Source organism: Euprymna scolopes, chromosome 8 (assembly GCF_053919585.1).
Source record: "Euprymna scolopes isolate OS-2025 chromosome 8, ASM5391958v1, whole genome shotgun sequence".
NCBI lineage: Eukaryota > Metazoa > Mollusca > Cephalopoda > Sepiida > Sepiolidae > Euprymna > Euprymna scolopes.
In genome coordinates, this window is record NC_136489.1 from 162,029,098 (window position 1) to 162,056,574 (window position 27,477).

Consider the following 27,477-nt stretch of genomic DNA (forward strand, 5'->3'; position numbering starts at 1 on the left):
ACTGATCAATCTCTCTCCACTCTAATATATGTTAAAAGAAGGAACATCCACAGAACTGTAAAAGGTATGTCTTCCCTCCCCCTCTGTAATATCTGTATAAATGTATCTTCCCCTCATCAATATATATGTACCCCGTATCTCTTAATAAAAAGACCCCAGCTATACATGTATACAATATATGTGTAAAAAAGTTCAAAAATTCATGAGAAATATGTACCAAAATAGTTCGTGGTGGGAGAGGAAAAAGCTAAAAAATGTTCAAATGCCCGTGAAGGTAGGAGTTTCAAACCAAATATAATGCCTACTGGGGTGTGTTAGTAAGTTAACCCGCCCTTCCCCTACATGGGATTGGGGAGATACTTACGGGAAAGATGACTTCCGAGTTTCCGGGGGGGGGGGGGGTTATAAACCTGGATCAAAAAAGTGGTACAGGGGATGTGTAGACTCGGAGACACTCTAGTACCAGAAAAATAAAACAGGGACGGGAACTCATTTTTTCCACAAGTCAAGAGTCCTTTTAAGGTTCTAAGTAAGCTTAGTAGAGTAGGTGCCGAAGGACCCAGGACCGCATGTGCCATGTCTCATGAAGGAAGCACGAATTCAAACCTAGCTCCTTTACAGATGCACAAACTAGTGTTGTGTACCCACCTCTTATTAAACTCCACTCAAGGCAACCTCCTCCAATCGCATCTGATCTTTAGTTTAAGCAGATGTTTAAAGTAAACGATCAGATCCCAATCCGGAAAAAATGTCCCTTCGCGGACCAACTTGAGGCACGTGATCCAGATCACCATACGCGCTACTGCCAGGATCACCAGGAAAACCATTCTTTCCTCCCTGGGGAATGGTGGGTTCATGTTGTAAACAAAATAACCTTTGTCAAGATCAAGCGGGCACTCGGCATCAATGCGAGCCATTACCTCTCCAGCCAAGTTGGAGTTATTTCATGCCAAAGGTCAATAACTATTGTAAAATGTCATAGTATATAATTAATTGAACACAAGTTGCTATTTTCCTCCTTGTATTAGGAAATGATATTAAATCTAATTAGGTTTGAACTTGGTATAACCAATTTTAACAATTTATAACAATCATTGCCATGGAAGAATGTGAGAAAAAAACTGTTTAGGCATTAATAAGTTTTACATTATTATTTTTATTATATATTAGCCTGGGTGACCCGTGTTTGGAGGTGTCTGTTGAGCAAAAAAAGAAAGTGGTAGTAGGCAGGCAGGCAGGCTCGAACCCGTACCGCGAAGGAGTCAAAGAACATGTAAAAAAGCGTAACGTCTTTGCCGTTGCATCCTTCGCCGAACCGGAAATGAAGGTTTAAATTAAATTTACACAGTATATAAAAAGTTGCAGGAAACAGTAACCCCCCCCCCCCCGAAAAAAGCCTTTGCCAAACATACAAAAAATGTGCACACACATTTTGCCTTTTATTTATATTATAGACTAGCGGGGGGTACCTGGCATTGCCCAGATATTTGTAGGTGTGTGTGTGTTGGGGGGGGATAAATCAGAACAAAAAGGAAACCTAACGATAGCGATTTAAAAAAAAAAAAAAAAAAAAAAAAAAAAAAAAAAAATGGGATGTTGGTGGCATGTGGGCTCGAGTCTGGAGGCCTATAGACTGAGCCTGAACACCTACGCTACGGCGACAATGTTAATGTAAGAGTGATTAAAGTGAGTCAAGTCAAGGAGGTTTGATTTTTTTTCTTAATGAGGTCATCACGGGAGCGTTACGATAACGGGGAAGTTTTTTGGCGTTTGTTTACTTTGTTTCACTGCGGGATCATTTTTTCATTTACTGCGGAGCAGTTCGGGCTTCCCCAAGATGATGGGAGGGGGGGGGGGGCGACCAGCTCCCTATTGAAAGGGGATTATCCAAAAAAAAAACTCATTGATCAAAGCTGATTGCTTTTGGACGTTTCGGCGATCGTGCTGGGAACGATGCAAAAACCTTTGTATTAGTTTTGCTTTTATTATACGAAAAAGGCGAATCTACACGCACCGATCGAAAGATGTTGAATATTTAGCTTTTGAAAGTCGGGCAAATTAAATACACACGCAACCTCCGTTCGTAACTCGTAGATATTATGATTTCTACGTGATATAAAAAGTTTTAAAAATGAACGACGGCCTCAAGAAGCCACCGGAAAAAATCCTTTTGCGGACATGCACAAAAAGTAAACGTACATATATACATACATTTTCGCTTTTATATATATAAATGAATGTTTGTGTGGTTGCATGTCCGCTAAAAACTTCTGTCATCTACATCAAAGCAGCATAAACGTGGTACTGTTAGAAAGAGCAATGCCTCTGACACCTAATATTGAAAACGTAGAAAAAACTTTCACTTATTTTAAGTAGAAAAGTCGTTTTGTTTGAAGAGGGGTCATTGTCCGGCTGAAGCCGTGTTCGTTAACGAACTTAGATTTTACGAGTTCGTGTCACCCTAGTAGATATTTTTTTTTTCTTCTTAAAAATTTGGCTTTCGGTTTCACTTATGGCTATTTCCATCCAAATCCTGTTTTTTTTTTGGTTTTTTTTTCACCGTATTTTACGACAGGGCAATGTCGGGCTAGACATTAAAATGTATACTGTATAAACAATGAATTCTTTGTGTGTTACAGGCAACTTCAATCTAAATAAATATCAAATTAACAACAAAATTGGAGTCAAAGATTATTCTACTGCACCTTTAAGTTGAGTTTCTTTGATTTTTAATAGTTAGAAAAAGTCATGCAGCACATTTCGTAAAAGTCAGTTGTTGTTGCTTGACAACCATTCATAAATTGTTTATGAATGAATGTTTTACAAATGAAATTGTAAAACATGAAAATACCAAATTCAATAACCAAAAAAAAAAAAAAAATGAACACAATTTTTTATCCTTTTACCTTAAAAAACAGAAATGGCTTTGATTACACAATCTAGTGGGTAAAGATCTTTACTGTTTTCTACAGAAAAAAATGTTGCTAGTCTTTCTCTACTCTATCATTATTTCCATGAAAGCTGCTCAACTGAGCTCTAATCGCTGTTTCCTTCTTGTGAAACATTCACAACAAGAACTTGTTTAGCTATAACTATTGAAAAGAACTTTCGCTTCCATGTACCTAGTGTCAGATGGAATTTCCATGGACAAAGTTTCTTTCCAAGAATTCCTCGTCTGCGAAACATATATCATAAGACTGTTTCCCTGTAGGCTACAACATTGTCATCTTCAAATCCAATATCAACAGTCCCGGATATGACCTTAAACTTTATCCGATGGTGAGGTCCAGCTTGCGGGCTTTGGGGAGTGTGAAGCCACCCTTTAATTACCATTACTCCCAGGTCAACTCTGAACCGGAGTGGTAGTACCTGTTAGGGTCCCAACTATGGGTTAAATAGAAACCGACTTGAAAAAAAAAAAAAAACGTATTCTATTAAAAAAATTTTCTTCAAAATCACTGGATTCGGCATTAAATAGCCTGAAAAGGGTTGATATGCCGTAAAACAAAAACAACCAACTAATATTAACAAGTATTTGTAATAAACAGTTCTCAACTGGGGGTGGGTCCCTTGACTCCAAAGCTGCCAGAATGAGTAGTTGTATTGAGATGCTGAGGTATGATTTTAGTCCTGTGCAATTCTAGGAGGTCCACCTTTCCAGATTTTGCTTTCTCAACCTTTGAGAAAATGTTATTTTATTGTTAATTGCCTGAAGCACCCCTATCGGGGAAAGCTGGGGGGCAGCTTAAGATTCTTTTTCTAGAGCACTGGCTTTTTAAATCCCACTTTCTCAAGTCTTTGTGTCACATCCTGCTGTGAGGCAAACATAAATAAATCCATAAGTAAATCAAACTTTGTTTATTCCATTCACCATTTTCAATCCTCTCATAATATTCATCATCATTAAATTGGCGATCCATCATTTTAAGTTGGCTTGTGTTTTCTGTAATCTGGTGTTCGTTTTTAAAGGAACTAGCGCGCATTGATTGACCATTCAACCTTGTCTTGTCATAAGAAAAAGCTAAAGGTTTTAAAGAATGGCATGCATCACATGGCGATTTCACCAAGTATGAAAAAGAGAAACAGTTTAAGGGCATTCAGTGTAGAACATTGAATTTTTCTTGTGGCGATTCAGTGTTGTATCAGAATCTGTCTCCTGTCGACTGATATTCTGGATTTTCACTGTTGTATGAGTCATTATCCTGCCTTGACAGTTAAAAAAGACTTTGTAGCTTAGTAGGGGATGCCCTTTTTTCTTCCCTGCAACCTCTTTTCCATAAAAGAGACGTTGCGAACTTGTCTCTGTTTTATCGTTATTTTCATAGCATGTGCTTGTCTGAGCTCTAATCTATGCCCCCCCCCATCCTGACTTTCATGAAAAAACACTCGTCTAGTTGAAACCACTATCAATAATTTCTCCCACTCTTTATCTGTGCCTAAACCTAAACGTAGATTCCATGAACGAAGCTTCTTTCTTAGAACTGCACGCCTGTGGAACTCTGGTCCGTTTTCTTGCTTTCCAACTGACTACAATATGGTCGTCTTCAAGTCCAACATAAACAAATTCTTGATGAGCCGTTCCCCTTAGGTAATCCAATTTACCAAATTTCCACTACTAACGATTACTATGATGTTTTCCCATTGACTACTGTACACTCTTTAACCCTTATCCTCGAGTGGCCTCTGTGCCTTGATAAGTGGCGACTCCTTTGTAAAAAAAAAAAAAAAAAAATTTCTCCATAGTTTTTTTTGCCAGTTTGCATTTGTAATTCAAATAGTGAACCATGGTCATTTTCGTGAAAAATCTACTGAATCTTTAAGCCGTTGACTTAGACTGAGCGCTTTATGCCAAATTGATGGTTAAATGGCTCATTTTTGTATCAAATCCTAATTCCTATTAATCCCTGACATATGTAGTGATTGGATGCCATAATACTTTGTTTGCTGCACCTTATCATAACAAAGGTCTATACAAAATTTCAGCCGGATTGGCCCAGTAGTTTCCGAGAAAAAGTGAAATGGATCGAAATAGAATATAGAAAACCTTGCACTTAACTGTTGGAAGAAAGAAAATTTACCAACGTAACAAACAGGTTCAATTCTTGATGTCCAAGGCATCCTCAATTCGAGAAGAACCTTTTTAACAATTTTTTTTTGCCCTTCTCAGCTTGTAGTGAAATACTTCAATATAAGCTCAGTTCTTTGCTATACCTACCGTCAGAATGTCTTAATAATTTGTTTCCTAAAAACTTTCTTTTAAAGAGAATTTCAACTGCTAAAATAATTTTCATAAAAGGTTCATTTTTTTTTAATTAGAATTTTTTTATATATATTTTTATTTTTTATATTTTTTGTTTTTATGCAAATTTTTTATTATATTCTTTATTCGTTTTTTTTAATTTTATTATATTTAAAAAAATTTTTATTTTATTCATTTTTTAATTTTTTATTCGTTTATTTTTTTTATTAGTTTATTTTTTTTATCAGTTTTTAATTATTTGTTTTTTAATTTTTTATTCGTTTTTAATTTTTTTATTATATGCTTTATTCATTTTTTAATTAAATTTTTTATTTTTATTCGTTTTTTAAAAAAAATTTTATATTCTTTATTTGTTTATTTATTAATTTTTTTATATTTATTTTTTTTAATCAAAATGTTTTATATTTTTTATTCGATTTTTAATTAAATTTTTTTTTAATTAAATTTTTTTTAATGAAATTTTATTATTATATTCCTTCTTCGTTTTTTTCAGATATTTTACACAGTTCGTCACATGCTGAAAGGCTTACTATCAAATTTTCAATGTTTAGTAGACAAATGGCCAAACTGGACATGTATTGTTTTACGACCAGAAGCATATAAAGAGGTATGTATAAAGACAGGTAAAAGAAATGTGTGCATGATTGACTTATTGTCATAGATTTTGTTTGGTTCAATTACACACTAATACTATTATTAAATCCATAATTTGCTTTTAGCTATCAGAACAATTGTAACTTGGGCGCTTCTACACTATTGGGATGAAATTTTGGAAATCATAAAACTGAATTTCACATGAAAACAATGGTATCCACACTTTCCTCGTATTTTTAAGATGATTATATCCAAAAATTACGAAAATCGATAAGGTAGAAAATAATTTATTAAAGAAAATAGAATTTTATCAAAACGATAAGACATAGCAGAGTTCAAAATGGGAGGTAATTTTCCGTTTAGATTTAAACAAATAACAAGATTAAAGTTGCTTTGTTTTTAATAATTCAGTAATATTCAGGTGATTTCGACTGCATGATTTGGAAGCTACCATTGTAACTTATTAGAATCGACAAAAACATTAGTTGAAACCATTGTTTTTTATCTGAAAACAAAATCTCGTCCCAATTCTGTAGAAGTGCTGCAACTTGTCTTCAATTAATCATCTACAATGAATTGTTTACAAAAGGTATTGTTTTTAGCATTAATTAATCTCAAACGGATTGATTTGCTACAACTTGTGGAAGTCATAAATTTTATTTTATTTCCTAGTGGAGAGCAGTCTCTGCAAGATGGTTTATCAAGAATTCTTCCTAAGTTTCGGTTTCGATTATAGCTGAAGGAACTAAAGTTTATATATATATATATATATATATATATATATATATATATTCATAAGTTGGGATTCGGTTTCAATGAAAGCTGATGAATCCAAGTTATATAGATATTTTTTATTTTTGAAATCGCAACTTTATAATATATAAAAATTGATAGAACATTAACTCTATAATAATATATACGCAATCTGCAAGAATTGAAATATCATATTTAAGTGTACTTTATGACTGGGCTATGCCAGGCGTCCTTGCTAGCTTGGATAAATACTTTTGCAATTTTAACAAAAGAGCTACGGCAATATCAGAGCGTCTCCATTTACGCTTAACATCTACAGAATGCCAACATCAATATATTACATATAAGTCCCCTGTTGAATTTCTACAGGTCCTGCTATTTAATTATTATTAATATTATTATTATTAATCGAGGAATCTAACCAATTTATTACTCCTTAATCTTCAAGTATTTTTTTTTTTAGCTTTGATATGTCGTGAGTCGGTATTAAACAAAGACCTCTTTTTGAAATCAGTTTATGCGGTTCCCAGGCAGCTGGAGAAGCTTTTGACAAATGCTGACATCCATATTAAATTGTAAATAAAATCTCTTGCTCTACATGTTTGATATTAATTTCTTGTAACGATTATATTTTAGTTGGAAATTATGAGCATGTAATAATAGTTATATACATGTGGGTAAGACGATTGTGAAATGTGGGTCTGTGGAGATATATATATACACGCACACACACAAAAGTGTGAAAATTAAACGAATGGAATTTACCGAGTGATGGTCGAACGAAGGCATTAAAAATATGCATGCATAATGTAATAGTTATTGGTTCATATATTATTTTAATTGGAATTCATTATTGAGATGAGTATTATATTTATTTATTTATTGCGGACTATTATTCTCATCTTTATTAGTTGCTGTTTCACAACATTTTAGCCAACTATTCCTCTGGCCTTCGTCGGGTGGTAACCGCGACGGATAGGAACTTCGAATCTCCTAACTGCATTCTCAGCAATTACTGCCATCCATAGTTGTTGTCGTCTCACCACGTTTTTGGCCAAGTGTTTATTATTGGTTCATGTTTTAATTTTTGGCCCTGCAACAAACATGTTTTTCGTAGCTCAGGCTACAAAGTCAAAGGAAAAAGTAAATATATCTATCCACAATATATATTATTTTTTAAAATGTAATTATCCACTGACACGTGTTTCGTCGTCTACGACTCATCAGAGTGGCTGTATCTAGCGAGATTCGAAATCGGGACCCAACGGTAATGAGCCTAAACCCTTACCCCTGGACCATCTTGCCGACTGACTGGATATATCACGATTTACTTAGATGTTGTTTTATTTGGGTTTTAGCAATATGTTTTATGCCATGCCATAGCCCTTAAGCTCATGGAGGGGCATAGGGGCGATTTGTAGATATTTTTGTAGCGAGGAGTTCTTTTTACAGGGTGAGGATGCTGGCCCCACACCCAACATTCCCAGAAGGTACATAGTGCCTAGCCTTCCCAAATGGTCACCCATCTGGTACTGGCCAGGCTCAACATTGCTTAACTTTGGTGATCTGGCAAGAACTGGTGTGTCAACGTGATTGTGCCATACACACACACACGCACATATATATATATATATTGGGAAATATGTTTATTCAATATTTCATCTTTTATTCATACCAGTCTTTTAATTTATGAAGCTCAATATAATTACAGAGCATATAACAAATAAATGACAAAAGTCTATACTTCAAATTTCAAGATATTGACCATCTTAGTGTTTATTTCCTTAAATACGTTGACATACACAATTCTTGACAGCACCTGTTTCCTGGCACAAAATTCTTCTTGTAATTATGTCAATTATTAAATTTATTTCGCCCTCAACTAATCAGATAAAAGCACTTATCAATTTTAGAAGAAAATAAAGGTATATGGGTATGATTTGTTTTTTGTGTATTGACATTCATATTAAAAAGCCTTTTTTTATTTAAAAAGAAAATACAACTTTATTATATATGGGTCGTGGAATTGCATTGACTAGCAAAATATCTAACTAATTTGCATATTCTTGAACGTTCATTTTAATTAATTCTTTATTAGTTTTTTTTTTTTTTTTTTTTTTTCGGTTTTCTAATGAGATGATCATCTTTAGTTAACTATTACGTGTAATTATATTCATGCAGATATTCTACATGATTTATACTTATGTAATATTTGTGTTAAAGGTTATATTAAACACAAACCAGCTCTGGCGTTAATGTCAGTACTAAGTACTAGTGATTTTTTACATTACTGGCATAAATACACTTGTTTTGTGTTAGCAAAAGTGTGTTTATTCTGATGGTGTTTATTTTGATCAATAATTTTGTTTGAGCCGAGATATGGTCATCTGAATTTAAAAGTTAAGGTAGAACTTTTTTGTCAACCTGATATTTATAACAAAAAGTTTAACTAAACCTATGAAGCAATCCTAAGTTTAAAAACAAAAAAAGAAAAACACAAATTTACAAACAAGAAAGGTGCCAATGAAAGAATTTTAATGAGAGGTAGTTTTTAATTTCTATATAGATACTAGACTACCCGTGACCCGTTGGGTCAGTATGTTATATTAGCTGTGGAATTCATGTATGAGCGTGACACTTGTGAAGTAAAGAAAATAGGGTTTTTTTGACATAACAGAAAAATTTCTATGAAAGTATATTAAAATGAAAAATCACGGACGGATCACTCAAACATGAAAAAAAAATCCTCCCTATTCATGTAAAGTTACCTATTTTTCTGAATACTCGCTCAAAAATCGAAAATTAAACACTATTTTCCCATGAATCGAACACTGATGGAAGTCATTTCGCAGCAAAAATGCACATGAACCTACCAATGAGAAATATAACAATGAAAAACCCATATTGGAATCCTTCAACTAAGTTATAGAAACTTAAAATCTAAAAAAAATAATTTATAAAACCTGAAGCAAAAAATAAAACCTAAATAAATAAAATAAAATAAAACTAATATTGAAACAGATTAGTAAATGTGTCAACAAATTCACCGTTCTCACACAACTATTTTGTATCTAGAAATATAAACAAAAAATAAAAAAAGAAGGAAGAAAGGAAAAGGGACGGATAGAGAGTAGTGGTAGTAGTCTTGGCTTTACAATTGTTCTTATATTTGTCAACGGGTTAACGTTGTTTAGTTGTAAAAAAAAAAAATAGCAACAGTATAGCTGTAATAAAGAATAGTTGCAAAACACCCCCACTCTTCCCATGTTAAATAATAATTTGTAAGTAATGTCAATATTTCAGTGAGCAGGTCAAAATCTGCAAAAGAAGCGATTTGTGTTTATTTGTTTACGTTGTTATGGGTTAATGTTTATGTGCGCATGCGCAACCGGATGTCGTAAACTGGAAAGTGGGTTACATCACTCATTACAAGGTTATTTGAGTTTTATAATTATATAGATTTTTTTCTATCAACTGATATGAGATTTAAAAAAAATGGGAAAACAAAGGTGGGGAGGGTAAAGAAAGGAATGGACTGGAAGAATTTTTTTTTTCCGCTCACCCACAAATCCTTCACTGATGTATGATAATCTTTTACTTTAAAACTTTTTTTTTGTCTCTATTCTAGGTACCAGAATATTTTGAAAATTCATATATTTGTCACACAAACAGTGCCAGTTCATTAAAGTATTTTTTACAAAGACCTGGCGTGATAGATTGGACAAAATCTGCAAACTTTTCTGGTGAGTAGGTGTTGTATTTGTGTAGAATTAAAATGGCACAAAACAATATGTTCGATAGAAGATTAAATAATGCAAGGAATTAAAAAGAATAATTAGCTTGGGTTAATGAATGGCACAACATGATTCTTCATTCTGTAATATGTTATGTGGTCCAGAACTGAGTGATCATTTTACATTAAATTTATATAGTAAAGTGAACCCAAGTCTAAAGTAAAAATAAAATTCTTGGTATTTTTAAAGTTTTCACATGTAATTACTAAGGTATGACAACAGCATATTCTTTTAATTGTTTTGACCGTCGAGTATATATCCGACACAAACACAATCAACCGAGAACCACATCACTCTACATAAAATCATAAGATATCAATGGATATATATACCTGAGAATTAAAACAAAGAAAAGAATATGCTGTTGTCATAGTCTTAGTAATCACACGCATATGCACATATGGAATCTTTTTTTTTTTCTTTTTTAACAGCATGGGCCTAAAAGATAAAACTCTATTATAAAGCTGAAAATAATTTCTCCTTTTATTGTTGCTAGCTTTCTGCAGTTCAAAATGATGAAATCTTCAATTCTAATTGGATTGTATCGAGGGCTAGTGTTTTCTAACAATGGAGAGCTTAACAGTGATAGATTGAACGAAATCTGCAAACTTTTCAAGTGGGGATTAGAAACCATCGGCCATTGTAAAGCAATAATCAACGGAAGAAAAAAAAGTTTAAAAGAAGAATAAATAATAATGCAAGGAATTAAAAAGAATAATACTGGGTCCTAGCAAAGTGATGCTCAGGATCATTTTGAATAGATTAAGACCCCAGGCTGAAGAAATATAGGATGCAGGATCAGGACAGGATGCAGCACAACTGAGCAGATCTTCAACCTCAGGATTCTATGCGAGAGATATCTTCAGTACCAACAAGAACTCTACCACATATCCATAGACTTAAAGAAGGCACTCAACAGAGTGTAGCATGCGGCACTCTGGGTGACCATGAACTACTACAACATTAACACTAACCTCATCCGTGTCATACAGAACCTCTATGACAAGACCAGCAGTGCCGTTTACCTCAACATAGACATTGGAGACTGGTTCCGAACCACAGTTGGAATGAGACAGGGATGTTTGCTTTCGCCAACACTCTACAATGTTTTCCTTGAAAGACTCATGACAGATGCATTTGAAGACCAAGGAATAATCATCATCGGTGGCAGATAATATAGGCAGATTCACAGGCTCAGAACAAGAACTGGAGAACCTGGTCAGGGAACTAGACAGATCCTCCTCAGCTTATGGTATAGAAATCGGTGTAAAGAAAATAAAACTTATGACAAATAGCAACAATGGAATCCAAACTGCCATTGGAGAAAACTTGAAACTAAAGAATTTCAAATACGTTGGAGCAATAATTTCAGATGTTTCAGGTAGTATCAGAAATGACTGTTGATTTGGCGTGATACCTTGCTTTATTAACTTTTTTATGCACAGCCATTCATTATTTCTCCGACCATATGTAGTCGTTATCTACATGGCAATTTAAACATGATTCTTTTATTCTTTGCCAAGTAAATTTAATTGCAAAAAATTTGCTCCATTGTGAGATTTAATTCCTCTAAAATATATCTGAACTGTTTTAATTCTTATTTGATACTAGCCGGAGTGCCCGGCGTTGCCTGGGTGTTTGGAGGTGTGTTAAGCAAAAAAAAAAAAAAAAAGTGGTAGTAGGCACGCAGGCTTGAACCCGTACCGCGAAGGAGGAGGAAAAGAATCTGGAAAAAAAAAAAAGTCACTTTTGGTTTTGCGATTTGTTGTTGCACCCATGGCCAAACCAGAAGTGACGAAGGTTTAAATTAAGGCTAGGAAGGATTAAGGTAAGGAAAAAAGGGGATGACTTTCGAAAATATCGGCAAAAATAGTGATCTCTTCCTGTAGAAAAGTGCCCAGTTGAGGGTGAAGGAATTAATGTTTTAGCCAATTTTCAATCTGAAGGGACAAGCTTCAAAACGATACCGATCTCGTGAAAATCTGTTACTTCTGTCGAAAGTTTTAGGCAGACATACAGACATTTAAACAGGTGAAATTTATATTATAGATGGGATTCAGGCCTTTTTTTTTTTTAATCTTTTTTTACAAATTCTGGGGAAATTGTTATCCTATGACCATAAAAATATAATCAAATGTATTTTCCTCAAATTAATATACATTTTTTTTGTGTGTTGGACAGGAATCCCATATGATTTAATAGCAGTAACTAAAGAATTTGCTCGGAAACTTGGAGGAAAATTTAAATATCAAGAACCCCACATTATGTATGCTTGGTGTGATGCTGTTTCCCTGGATGTACCCAGGTAAAATATTTTGCATTCAATATGATTTACAAATCTGTTTTATTCGAAAACAAATAAATGAATAAAGAATATAAACATTTTTAAAAATAAATTTAATTCACTTTCTAATGAAACTTCTACCTTAATTGTACAAATGAAAAAATAAGAGAACTTGTTGAAACCACTGGTGTAAATTATAAAGACTTGAAAAGCTGTTATTTTGCTTGAGTTACACAACTTTCAAAAGAGCCCAATTGGCAAGAAAGGGATTACAAGGCTGACAAAATTTTTTACTCTTACAATGTAATTAAAACATTAAATGCTTACACAAGAGTGCCAGGAAAGTGAATGCATGCCGTACCTGCTTTCCCCCAGAGTAGTCCTTTAAATTAGGGGAGGATTGTATCTCTATTTGCTTTTTGGCACACAGTGACATTGTAATATTGTTAGGGGCTTCTATATGACATGGATGATTGTATATATAATGTATTTATTGACGTGTGTATATATATATATATATATATATTTGATCGTCTAGATATGAATGTGCCTATTGATCGTCTAATGATTGTTTGAACAGGACATATAACAATTATAACATTAAGAAACTAATAACAATCTCTGGAGTTTAACATCAGCCAATGGAAAAACATACCTTGTCCATCTTGGGTTGATCTTGCTTTGACGGATCCTCAGAAAACCTGCAAACGAATATCATTTCACAGGTCAAGCAGATGAAAAGAAATCAGAATTTTAGGAAGATCTCTATCATTCCATTAATTATAGAAGCAACTGGATTCATGAAAAAGAATTTCAAAAACTACCTGGCAAGTATACTAGGATCGTTTGCCCTGGAGAGTTACTTTGTTTGTCTTGTGGACATGGTGACGTTTCTGGAATGATTGTTCCATCCTGGGAATAGCAATCAGCTCCCCAGGTGTTAAACACAATCAAATGGTAGGCAAATGGATGATAGAAACATTAAAGATGAACCATTAGGGTGATTAGGGTTGACTTGACTGATGGGTCTTGTCTTCGGTCTATTTGGTTGGCGTCGTAATGGGCAGCATTCTATTGTTGTTGATGGCATTAAAATTGAATGCTGCATAGAATAAACAAACAGGGCATTTTTTTTTTTTTAATAAAAATATAGAATTATTTAATCATAACAATTAAAAGAAGCATTTTTAATTTGGTGATTGTCAACCCATGTCTGCCATCACCTGCAACCAGAGCAAAACTGCTATGAGTGCCGAGGCATGCGACCTATCTACTTAGCATCTTGGTTTCAACTGTTTACAATGATACAATTTAAATCTCTTCTCTTTCTTCATTGGAAGAGAGAGGAAGAATGAGAAAGAAAGAGATAGAAATGCATACATAACACTTGAACATTTTTTTTTTTTTTTTTCTTTTTTTGTTTTTTTTCGTATGCTTTGATGAGTTCTTCTGGTTTTGACCTTTCAAATTCTGGGGTCTCAGATCGTTTTGACAATCGAATTTCATAAACAACTGTCCATCAACCCTGGTTGATATATCTTGAAAATCACACAGCACTTGCATGATACGTGCGTGCTTCCCCATGAGAGCAAGCCTGGCATATACGTCCAAATGTGGGGGGTTCAAGCCTCCCCTAAAAGGTTTCTCACCCATTGTGCCACACCAGGTGAACCAAGTGCAAGAGAGATTGAAACAATTGTACTGAAAGGGACGGTAAAAATCTTAAAAAAAGATCTATCAATTCGAATATATAAGATAATGAGCAAACATCTGGCATCCGGTAGGAAATACAAGAACGGTTGGTTGTTCAGGTACGAACCTAAATTTATATATAAGGTGTTGCAGCAAATTCTGATAATTCTTGATAACAAGAAAATAAAATAGGCATCATCCTTTTATATGCTAACTCGTATCCACGGTGTTTCCTACGAACCACATTGATATAGCCTTCAAATACAATTCCTTTCACACTATGCTTCAAGCAAACTAGAATATTCTTCTCTCCTAATTGCAGTTTAATATTGAATTAATTGCAGTTTAATATTGAATTAATTGCAGTTTAATATTGAATTAATTGCAGTTTAGTATTGAATTAATTGCAGTTTAGTATTGAATTAATTGCAGTTAAATATTAAATCAATTTCTTCTTAAATTACAGCCCCATTCCAGAAGGATTCAGTCTGGATACCCTGAAAAAGTCTGATATCCCCATCATGTTCAACCACTGGAAATCTTCTCTTTCTGGACACAGTGGAATCCACAATTACTTTGAGGCAATTATAAAAAACTTTGAAAATTCATGCTTGCGTGACAATGTCACGGGAGAACTTGTAGCTTACGTGTGTCGGAAGTTCAACGGATCGATATCCATGTTATACGTACAACCAAAATACAGATGTAAAGGCTTCTGTCAAATAATATTTGCCGACATAATACAGAAGATCATAGACAATGGGGACATTCCGTTTGGATTTTTAGACACAAACAAAAAAGAGTTAATAGAAACAGCACGAAAACATCATTTCACTTGGGTTCCACAGAGTAATATGACGTGGGCAAGTTATGAAATTGTTCAGCCATTTTGAAGGACATATTTTTTATTGAATCCTTTTTTTTTTTAAATACTTTATTATATCATTTTTTTAAGTAAATATTTTTTTATTATTCTGGAGTACAAGTTTCTTTTTTTTTTTTTTTTTGTTATTTTAAAGTACATATTTGTTTCATTATTTTAAAGTACATATATCCATTATTTTTTTATTTTAAATTACATATCTTTATTTTTATTTTAAATAATATATCTTCTCCATTATTATTATTTTAGGTACATATCTTCATTATTTTAAAGTACATATCTTCATTATTATTATTTTAGAGTACATATCTTATTATAATTTTACAGTACATGTATTCTTTATTAATATTATTTTAAAGTACATATAGTCTTTATTATTTGTGTCTATTGAATATGTGACGTCTTCCGACATGCTATCATCTAGTGTTTCTCTTGTGTATCTGTACATGTCGACATGCTAAATAATTTATAGACATAAGGACAGATAAACATTTGTGCTGGACAAAGAACGACATACCTTGAATTACAAGCATTTCCGTCTGTTCCGACGTGCTCCTTAAATGTAGCCATGTCTTTCACAAAAAACTCGAACAACCAACTTGTTTCATATTTACGTTTATTGTGGTTGCGAGTTATTGATTCGGAGGTGACATGTCAACCCTATCCACTACTACATATGCCCAGTGCTCCCATGACTGTCATCGTCTGTCTCTACTCCACAACTTCCAGTTACAGACTAATTTAACTAACTTCCTATGTGTAAATCTAAAATTCATTACATCATCACTATACTTGATCTAAAGATCCTTGCTGGGTTTTTGTCATGTATCTTTTTCCATATTATAACATTCTTAGTGAAAACTTAACCATCAGAATGACATTTCATCCATCAGGTTACATACTTGGAAACTATTTAATGTACAGTTGACCCCCAGGATACAGCATTAAAAATTACTAACAAAATACAGTACAGTATATAATACACATGTGTATAATCAAATAACATAACACGATAAGGTGGGGCAAATACAGTAATCAAGGGCCAGAAAACTCATATTGTACATCGTAACCTGAAAAAAAAAAAAAAAAAAAAAAAAAAAAAAAAAAAACGTATCCTAGGGCCACTGTATTCCGGGGTTCTACTGTAAATATTTTTATTCTTTTCAAACATAAATATCCCCAAGATGAACCAGTATTTTCCGGGAAGCTAATAACGTAACAGTTGCTAAGCTTATCAAAAAACATCATTCCAGTCCAGCAACTAGTGCTGAAAGCATTCAATTATAGTGCTTAAAAAGCTACTAGCTCCCGTACTTACAAAGCTGTTTAGCTTTACTTTATATATTATTTTAAAGAGCGTTTTTTTTTTTTGTTTTTTTTGTTTTTGCTTTATCTTTTCTTTTAAAACAATTGTCTTTTTAGAATGTTGAATACAAGATAGAAAAAATTTTCCTATTTCAATTCAAGCTAGGTCGAAAAATTGCTGAAACAGTTCGCTATCAAGGAAGCATTTGGACCAGGAACCATGACTGAATGTGCAGCACAATGGTGCTTTAAGAACAACAATCAATTAAGAGCCTTAGTCGAAGCCAATCCACGCACAACTGTTTGAGAACTTGCTTTTGAATTAGATGTAACGTATACAATGATTTCCAACCACTTGAGAGACTGGAAAGACAAAAATCTTGATAAATGTAGGTCTCATAAATTTAACGACAACCAAAAGAAACAGTTATAAGTGGGTTCTTTACGACAACTGGTGATGCTCAACTCGGTGGTTAAACGCCAATGAAGATCCATGACACTGCCCAAAGCCAGAGTTACACCAAAAGGTCATGCAGATTGTTTGATGGTCTGCAACCGGTTCCATCTATTTTTTTTTTTTTTTTTTTTTTTTTTAATACAAGCAAAACCATTACAGCGAAGCAGTCAACAAATAGATAAAATGCATCAAACTTTTCTGTTGACTAATGCTAATTCTTTTCCTCGACGTAGCCGAAATACTATTGCTAAACTATAACAAGGTACTGATCCTGCAGCATTCCACATCAGGTGTCCTTAACCTTGTCGGATTCCACCCGATGTGACCGGGTTCTTCCGATCGTACATTGTCTCGTTACAAGTTGGCCTGTTGATCGTCTTCACCCACTGTTTTTTCATGGTGGGGTGCTTTGCCTCTCGATCGAATCATCTCCTACCCTGTGTAGGTAGTCTCCGGGTACATCAATCACTCCGCTGGTCCTTGCTGCAAAATGAAGAGTCCTCACCACAAACAAACAGAACTCCGGTTTATAACAATAACAAACTATTAATTTCATTACTTCATAACAGCTACTGTCTAAATTGAGATGACTGACTATAGTAGTGAAACGATGTAAGACCAGACCAGCAAAGTCACAGATTTCCCATTAACACAGGCTAGTTAACATCATAACATCAGGCCCTGAGGGCTCCCAAATCGGGAATGCCTGGCCAGCCCAGCCATTCGGTTTGCTGGCTACGACTATTTTCTTTTTAGAATTCCTTTTTCTAAATCCAACCCCCTTTTTCCCCATCTCTCCTTCAGAGAGTTACAAACACCCTTCCTTTCTTCCTCTTAGAGCTTACCCTTTGTCTTGTCCACTCAGCACCTCTCTCTTTTATCCTATTAATTTGTACTGAGGTTTTTACTTATAAAATTAGGAGTGATTAGTCATTCTAAGTCGAACAATGCTTGGTGGCGACCCCTACCCTTGACCCCCATTCTAAGTTGTCAGCCTTAATCAGCTAAGGGTCTCTGGATCTCTTCATACCTCTCAGAGGTTTAAAAAAAAACCTTTCATGTTAACAGATATATGACAATGAGATAAAAACAATTGTTTTTTTTTTCTCTTGTCAAAATCCCATAGACATTTCTGTTTTGTCCCAATCAGACATCAACACCTCCTCTTCTGCCTTTTCTTCCTCTATCCCGTCCAATCAAACACCCCTCTCACCGCAATATGCACCCCACTGCATGCATTCATGACACCAATTAGTGTCCAGTTGGGCTACAAGACTCTGCCTCATCCACCGTACTCTTCAGATTTCTCACCTACCGGCTACCACTTTTTCAAGCATCTTGACAACTTTCTGTGTGAGAAATACCTCAAAAACCTAAGCGATGTTAGAAATGCCTTCAGTGACTTCATCACCACCAAAATGCAAGATTTTTATGTTACTGGCATAAATACACTTGTTTTGCATTGGCAAGAGTGTGTTGATTCTGATGGTGTTTATCTCAATCAATAAATTTATTTGAGCTGAAATATGTTGATCGGAATTTAAAAGTTAAAACCCACAAGAACTTTCTTGTCAACTTGATAAATCAAGAAAGTTCTTGCAGTTTGTAAACACATTTTCATTGAGCTTAATTGTGCCAATTGAATATATATATATATATATATATATATATATATATATATATATATATATGCAGCGTTTTTCTCTTAGGCATATTTCATTAAATAAAATAGAATTAAGACAAAAAAAAAAAAAAATCTATTTTTCGATCCTTTCCAACTTCAAAATAAGTCTCCCCTGGCTGATGTAACCACCATATTTATCATAAATCCAAATACTTTCTAATCTTTTGGGATTGATTAGTCTAACTGGTTTTGAACAATTTATGCACTTTTTTTTTCTTCCTCCAGTGGTTAATTATTTTATTGTTATCCTTTTTTTTTCATTGGTTAACATTGCAAACATTTCAGGATGTTATTACTGTGTGTAAAGTTTATTTTATTGATGGTATGTTTTTTTTTTTTTATTAATAATGCTTCTAGTATTTCAAGTTTTAGTTTATTATTGGTTTGTTCAAGTATAGAGGAGTTGTCAACTGAAATCTTCCTAAATTGAGACAAGAAAAAAATGTTGATTAGTCAGGTGGTTAAATATAGCAGTGTTTTCAAAACGATGCATGGTTAATCTCCTTGACAAAGTGGTGATAGTCAAACCTATGTTTTCACCTTTATTGTCGGAAACACAGTGTCCCAAAGAGCATTTAAATTCATAAGCTAAGTTAGTCCTATCAAGCAACTTAGTCGAAGGGGAGAAGTTGTTAGTTATAATCAGGTTAGAGGTTTTAAATTTATTATAGTAAATGATTTTTTTTTTTTAGTTTCTATAAGTTGCACATTATTTTTTTTAATCTATTCTATAATTATAATGCATTTGGTTTTTATCATAAAATTTTATGAGTAGTAGGTATGTGTGGATCCTGTATTATTACGGTTAATATTTTTTAATTTCTTAATTCGTTCATCAATAACATGATTGGGATATCTATTATTTAACATTTGTTTAATGTTGAATTCATGTTCTAAAATAGTTTGGGAAGAGGATATTAAGTTAGCCTGGGTTAGTAAATTGTTAATTATACCAGTTTTGTACCGATAGGCATTCACTTCAATAATTCAAGGTAGAGGGACTTTTATTAGTCGATTTTTATTTATTTATTTTTTAGGCTGAAGTAGAAAATTCGATGTTGTTGAAATCTATTAACACACCAAAATAGGGAATTATATTGTTCTTGTGCAACTCATGAGTAAAAGTTAAGCACAGTTATTTTGGAAAGTTCATTGTAGGGTGTTAATATCGTTTTCATTTTTAGTAAGTATTAAAATAGCGTACGTAGATTGGTGATTTTTTTTTTTTTTTTTTTTTTTTTTTTTTTTACATAAATCTTATTTTCTAAATGACACATACAGAAGTTGCTAAATGTTGGACCGAAAACAGCCCATAGCAACATCTTTTGTACAAAGATGTTACCATGATGATCATAAAACGGAACTTTTCTCTCTCCCTCTTTCTCTCTCTCTCTCTCTCTATATATATATATATATATATATATATATATATAATAAAATCAGGTTGACAAGAAAGTTATGGTTTTTAACTTTTAAATTCAGATGAACATATCTCAGCTCAAACAAATTTATTGATTGAAATAAGTACCATCAATAAATATTGTAATTAATAAATGTGTATAAGTTCAACTCTCTTTTCTTATGGATCATTCCTACAACATTGATGTCTATATAACTTGATCATCCAGTAATCATTTCTCGGATCCAATTGAAAGAAACAAAGTTTTCTTTATGAGACTCACAATTAACACAAAAGAATAACTTTTTTTTTTTTATTTTTATCATAAGTTTTAGAAAATTTTGAAGACCTCGTTTTCTGTTTTTGATGTACATCAACTCCCAGTTTTTGACTAAAAGATCCCATAACTTTGATGCCATAACATGATGTGACTTCAAAAAAATTTTTTACTTGCATTTTCTCTGTTCACACACAGGTCAAACTTGACTTACTGAACCAATAACGTTATGACTTCATACGCTTTTGAATGAGTCCAAAACTGCCCAATAGACAAGTTATATTGTAAGCAAAGAAAAATGAAAGAAAGCAAAAAAAAAAAAAAAATCGTTTGTTACATTTATTGCATCTACTATTGTTTTGTTGGATTTTTTTTTTTTTTTTATCTCAAAGATTGTTTTGTTTTGTTTTTTTGTTGTTGTTGACTAATGGAATCAAGTGTCTTAACATTTGTTTTGCTTTTTAAATGAGCAATTTTACTTTGGTGAAATTTTGTTTGTCACAGTGGAGTGCGTTCAAGGGAATTGGGAAGCCCTTGCTGTCGCTACGACGACAAATACTGATGTTTAGGATGAACCTACTTAATGCCACCAGATTAAAACAAGTCTGGTAGAAATCAAGATAGGAAAAAGATGAACAAATCAAATTTTGATTTATGTCTTCAGTCAGATCAAATGTAACGCTGGAATGTAACACTTGAGAGGACAAAAAAAAAGGGGGGGGGTAAAGGATTGCATTTTGTTTTTCTTTTTTTTCAAAAAAGACGGTTAAGCAAGGGGTGAAGGAGGGTTGTTTTATTATCAAAATGGAATCAAGAAACTATTAAGCTGTTTCTGTATTTGCCTCATTGTCATCAGTTTTCATCTCCTCTTCAGAGCTTCCGTGTTCCATTGACAGTGAACGGGAAATATAGCGCCAATACTCCTGACGAATTAAATCGTGCTCATCAGCAAGCATTTCACAAAACTAAAAAAAAAAAATATAAAATAAAAAGGTAAAATAAAAACTAAGAAAATTTTTCCACACAAAATACAATGGCGGAAGAATCAAGTTACCTTTACTGCCAAATTGTACTTTCAAGAAAAAAATTTTAAAAAGTCAAGCATGCAGGGGAGCATGTACGGTTGAGAAAAGTGCAAACAAATGGATGAACGAATGAAAGTAAATTACTAAGTCCACTTCCTGCTTTGTTGGGGGGGCCCACAATATTTCTTACTCTTATGACTTGTCAGCAAAACTGGTTTTCAAAGCATGGTTCAACAAGTGAATGAAGAGATCATTTATGTTCGTGCATCAGTTGCACGCTAACTTCCGTCACGTATGGGTTTCATGATTGCACAAATTTATTGAATAAAAAAGGATTAACAATATTTTGTTAACGTATTTGCTGAGGTTGCCAATCTCATCTGATAATCTTCAAGGGTTAGGTACTACATATGCTGTTAGGTTCCAGAGCCATATTCTTAACCATATGTTCTTTTAGACCTACCAAAACTGGCTTTATCGTCAAATTTTTCCAATAATCTGGTTTCTATAATGTGATCGATTGATTACTTTCATCCTTTGCATAAGAAAAGTTTTTTCACAGCTTTATGGCTTACTCAGAACTCCTAATGCATAATCTTCCCTTGACATGTGCTTCAACTCAATGTGCCAACTATGACAATATGAAGAGAAACATCAGTAAAAACTAGTCTGTCAAATAGTTTTCACACTGCAAACGCAGAATTTTTAAAAAGGAAAGAATAAGCAGTTGTCGCCCCTTTTAATCTCATCTCTGGCAGACAGGCATCGACACTAGCTTCTGGCTAGGTATCTTTTCCATTTTTCCTCTTCCATCTCTTTTTTCTGTGGCACACAACAGTGATAGACATCACATCACGTGTTCAGAGTTACAAACCGACTCAGTCATGAAACAAACTGAGTACTGATCCAGCCTTACAGAGGAAAGCTAAACATTGCAAAATTATGAATGAACTCTACGATCCATGAATTAACTGTAACAACATTAAACAAAATGTTAATCTCAGTCGGTATGCGATTGCCAGAGATCAAACACACACATGTGTTTTCAATCAAAGTTTTGTCTGTATAAAGAAATGTATAAATATTTTCGACTTCTTTTAAATAAAGTCTACAGTTATACACAAAGTCAGTATTTAGTTTCATTAATTTATGACGTCAAACATGTAATGCTACCGCAACAAATACTAACAACCATGGCTTGAACTGCTTCAGTCATGACATTAACCAGCGTATATGCAAAATTTGTGACACCTTTTGAATTCAACAAATACAATTAAACCTAAAACATTTACAGTAGAACCCCGGGATATTGCATTAAAAATTAGTAACAAAATACAGTACAGTATATAATCAAATAACATTGTAAGGGGAGGACAAATACCGTAAACAGGAAAAACATTGTATTCCACATGGTAACCTGAAAAACATATCCCGGGGTTCTACTGTATTTTCAAATTCTAGTAATTACGAAGTCTACAAATAATTAAGAGACAAATGCTAAATTATTTCCATCATTATTTATCATCAGTAGCCTGCTCATCTATAAAATAAATCTCACTCTGTTTAAATGTATGTATGACGGATTTTCATGAGATTGGCATCGTTTTGAAGCTCAACCCTTCGGACAACAAATATCAAAAAATTGGCTAAAAACATTAATTCTTTCACCCTCAACTGGATACTTTTCTACAGAGAGAGTTTTTTTTTTTTTTTTTTTTTTTTTTTTTTTTTTTTTTTTTTTGCTGATATTTTCGAAAGTCATCCCGTCTTTTCAATTGACTAACCTTAATTTAAACCTTTGTCACTTCCGTTTTGGCGATGGATGCAACAGTAAAGACGTCACTTTTTTTTTTTCCATCACATTCTTTTTAACACGGTACGGGTTCGAGCCTACATGCCTACCACTACTACTTTTTTTTTTTTCCTCAACACACACCACCAAACAGGCTAATTATATGTATATATAAAAAAAAATTAAAAAAAACGAACTCTGATCATTATTAAGTTGAATAAGTAAAAGTATGGGACTTGAAATATCTATCCCATAAAGACATAATCTATATATCTATAAAAGTGAACGTGTCTGTCTGTCTGTGTACATTTCCCTACGCAATAACTCTGTCAATTTTTAGTCTATAGACTCAAAATTTGAAATACCGGGTACTGAGATTTGGGAAAATCGATGTGACGGGTGTCAGCCAGAAATTTGGCTGTTAAGGGGTCAAATTTCAACGATTTGACCTTTAAGAACTCTACCAAACTCCTCCGACAATTTTGGGTCTAGACACTTGAAATTTTAGATATAGGTTCCTTGAACCTGGATCTAACTTAATAAAGTGATTTGAGCCCGAAACTAAATTTTAAGGGGTCATAATAGGGGTCAAAGTTTTAAAAAATTAACCATTTTTTTTGTTTTTTTGCTTTTTTTGCACAGCATACACCTCCAAACACCCGAGCAACGCCAGGCACCCCTGCTAGTAAATAATATTTATTAATAAAGTATAAAAAGATTTCATAATTGGAAACAAACTGTCATTGCATAGAAAAAAGTTTAATCAAATTGAAAAGTAATTACAAATCCATTGAATATATTTTGGGTAAAAATTAAAAAAAAAAAAAAAATTAAAAAACGTTTAAAACGTTATAAAAAGGATTGTTTTAATTGTAATCAACATCATTTCATTCATGGTAAATCAACATGATTTTTTAAAAATCATTAACCGCCAAATTATACTTTCAAGTCGACTAACAAAAAAGAAAAACACCTGTATCTTTACTCCTATAATTTTTTATATGAGAAACCCTTTTGTCTATTTTAACATTCATTTTTTTTTTTGTTTTCTTATGGGATGATCATCTTTAGCTAACTATCATGTGTAATTATATTCATGCAGATGTTCTACATGATTTATACTTACGTAATATTTGCATAAAAAAGTTATAGTAAACACAAACCTCTTCCTATATATATTTATGTATGCGCATATATATTTTAAAACTTTTGCCTACCAAACTCCAGTTTTTGCTCTATAGACATGAAACTTAATATATAGGGTATTCGAACCCATGCAAAACTTTATATTTTGGTTTTAGCCGGAGAAAATCGGTGTGAAAAATAAAAAATTAAATTTGCGAGATAAAGGTCTAATGACAGCATTATGAATATGCATGCATGATGTAATAGCTATTGGTTATGTTTTAATTTTTAGCATTGCAAAAACATGTCTTCATAGCTCAGACATTAACGTCAAAGGAAAAAGTAAATCGTAAGGTAAACATTTTAGTTTTGATTCTCGGTGGTGGCGCACAAGTCATTTTTTTTTTTAAATCATTACTGTATATAGAGTCCAATAAAATATAATAATAAATACGAAATCTGTATTAATCAAAATATCATATTCAAACATATTTTACAATTGGGCAATGCTGGCTGGCCTGCAAGTAGGAAATTTTTTTTTTTACTCTTCTGGCTTGTCAGCTCAACTGGTCTTTAAAGTACAGATCTATGCATGGTTCAACAAGAGAATGAGGAGTTTGTTTGTGCGTCATATTGCACGCTAACTTACGTCATGTGTGGGTGTGCCACCTTGGAGCTGTGATTTTTTTTTTTTTTTATCTCCTTCCCTTGAGTCAAGAAGAATAGATTCATGCCTTAAAAAATTATTTAGTGCATAAAAAAAATTTAGTGCATAAAAAAAATTTAGTGCATAAAAAATTATTTAGTGCATAAAAAATTATTTAGTGCATAAAAAATTATTTAGTGCTTAAAAAATTATTTAGTGCATAAAAAAAATTATTTAGTGCATAAAAAATTATTTAGTGCATAAAAAATTATTTAGTGCTTAAAAAATTATTTAGTGCTTAAAAAATTATTTAGTGCATAAAAAAAATTATTTAGTGCATAAAAAAAATTTAGTGCATAAAAAATTATTTAGTGCATAAAAAAAAATTTAGTGCTTAAAAAATTATTTAGTGCATAAAAAATTATTTAGTGCATAAAAAATTATTTAGTGCATAAAAAATTATTTAGTGCATAAAAAATTATTTAGTGCATTAAAAAATTATTTAGTGCATAAAAAATTATTTAGTGCATAAAAAATTATTTAGTGCATTAAAAAATTATTTAGTGCATAAAAAAAAATTAGTGCATAAAAAATTATTTAGTGCATAAAAAATTATTTAGTGCATTAAAAAATTATTTAGTGCATAAAAAAAAATTAGTGCATAAAAAATTATTTAGTGCATAAAAAAAAATTAGTGCATAAAAAAAATTTAGTGCATAAAAAATTATTTAGTGCATAAAAAAAATTTAGTGCATAAAAAATTATTTAGTGCATAAAAAAAATTTAGTGCATAAAAAAAATTTAGTGCATAAAAAATTATTTAGTGCATAAAAAAAATTTAGTGCATAAAAAATTATTTAGTGCATAAAAAAAATTTAGTGCATAAAAAATTATTTAGTGCATAAAAAAAATTATTTAGTGCATAAAAAAAAATTTAGTGCATAAAAAATTATTTAGTGCATAAAAAAAATTTAGTGCATAAAAAAAATTTAGTGCATAAAAAATTATTTAGTGCATAAAAAAAATTATTTAGTGCATAAAAAAAATTTAGTGCATAAAAAATTATTTAGTGCTTAAAAAATTATTTAGTGCATAAAAAAAAATTTAGTGCATAAAAAATTATTTAGTGCATAAAAAATTATTTAGTGCATAAAAAATTATTTAGTGCATAAAAAATTATTTAGTGCATAAAAAATTATTTAGTGCATAAAAAATTATTTAGTGCTTAAAAAATTATTTAGTGCATAAAAAATTATTTAGTGCATAAAAAATTATTTAGTGCATTAAAAAATTATTTAGTGCATAAAAAAAAATTAGTGCATAAAAAATTATTTAGTGCATAAAAAAAAATTTAGTGCATAAAAAAAAAATTCTGCCGGTAAAGTATTAATATCATAAGTGAATATTTATTAATGTAGCAAAGCATTTGAGAAGGCATCGTATTATTTACTCGTGAAACTGAAAAATGTTAGCATTTCTAACAAAAGAGTAAATATTGTAGAATTTTTTGACAGAATTATAAAAGGGTAATAATTATTTTCTCATATGAAAATAAAACTACTTGATCAATTTGTATTACTTGCTTTGATCGGACTATTGTTCTCAACTCAAGTGTCATTTGTGCAACATTTCACAGCCTCCGACCTTCGTCAGGCATGTTGGTTGCCATCTTGGAAAAAAAAAAAAAGAGAAAAGTTACTGGCTCCATAGATGGTTTCGTATTCTTGGAGTTTTTTGGGGTTTTTTTCCCCCGTGGTTTTATATATGAAAAAATTTGGTTGACAAGGGGAGGTAACTTTAATCAAGTTTGACATGATTATCTCCCTTTTAATGTGGAAATTTTAAGGAGGGGTTGTACAATTTGTGTTTTTCTTTATAATTAGAGTTTCTCATATATTGTTGATGTCTATGCTCGATCTGCTTAAATTTTTTTTTTTTTTTTTAAAGCATATGTGCTGCTTCTTTAAGTCATCTAACTTTCCATCTTGCAATTATTTTGACCTCGTTCTGTATTGGGAAGTGCATTCCTTTTTCTTTCCATGTAGGATCAGCAAGTCAAACCTTATTAAAGTCACGTCCCCATATCAACCAAATTTTTTTTTTCACACATATGAAACCACAGTGAAAAACAAGAACAACTTTAAGAATATGAAACCATCTACGGAGCCAGTAACTTTTCTCCCTTCTTTTCCAACATGGCAACCAGCATGCCTGACGAAGGTCGGAGGCTACACAGACTGAAACTTTGCACAAATAACACTCACAATCAGAACAATAATTTGATCAAAACATAATACAAACAATCAGTCCTCATCTAAAAAATTCAGAACTTCTTAATCAATTTGTGACTTTTCTTTGGTTTGGTTTTAACGAATTATATCCGATGACATATTTTACAAAATTCAATCTGTATTATATGAATAGTTTCAATGTTTTTATGCAATTTGTTTAAGGGTTGAATCGAGATAGTCGTTAAAAAAGAAAACAGCAAAAAGATACAAACAATA

General features: G+C 32.3%; 2 protein-coding genes across 4 annotated transcripts in view; one reads left to right on the forward strand and one right to left on the reverse strand.

Annotated features, from left to right (window-relative positions):
* The window catches only part of LOC145283973 (glycine N-acyltransferase-like), a 51,667-nt gene extending 36,311 nt beyond the window's left edge, over positions 1-15,356 (forward strand). For all 3 annotated transcript variants that reach the window (XM_080133071.1, XM_080133070.1, XM_080133072.1), the window contains 4 exons: positions 5,754-5,867; positions 10,236-10,350; positions 12,583-12,706; positions 14,844-15,356. In XM_080133071.1, coding sequence (XP_079989197.1) covers positions 5,754-5,867; positions 10,236-10,350; positions 12,583-12,706; positions 14,844-15,270 — 780 coding nt within the window. In that variant the 3' untranslated portion in view covers positions 15,271-15,356. The remainder of the gene's footprint in view (positions 1-5,753; positions 5,868-10,235; positions 10,351-12,582; positions 12,707-14,843) is intronic.
* Positions 15,357-20,707: 5,351 nt separating this feature from the next.
* Positions 20,708-27,477, reverse strand: part of LOC145283971 (protein farnesyltransferase/geranylgeranyltransferase type-1 subunit alpha-like) — a 39,931-nt gene continuing 33,161 nt past the window's right edge. The window contains exon 8 of the mRNA XM_080133068.1: positions 20,708-21,347. Within this exon, the coding sequence (XP_079989194.1) occupies positions 21,204-21,347 (144 nt within the window). The 3' untranslated portion in view covers positions 20,708-21,203. The remainder of the gene's footprint in view (positions 21,348-27,477) is intronic.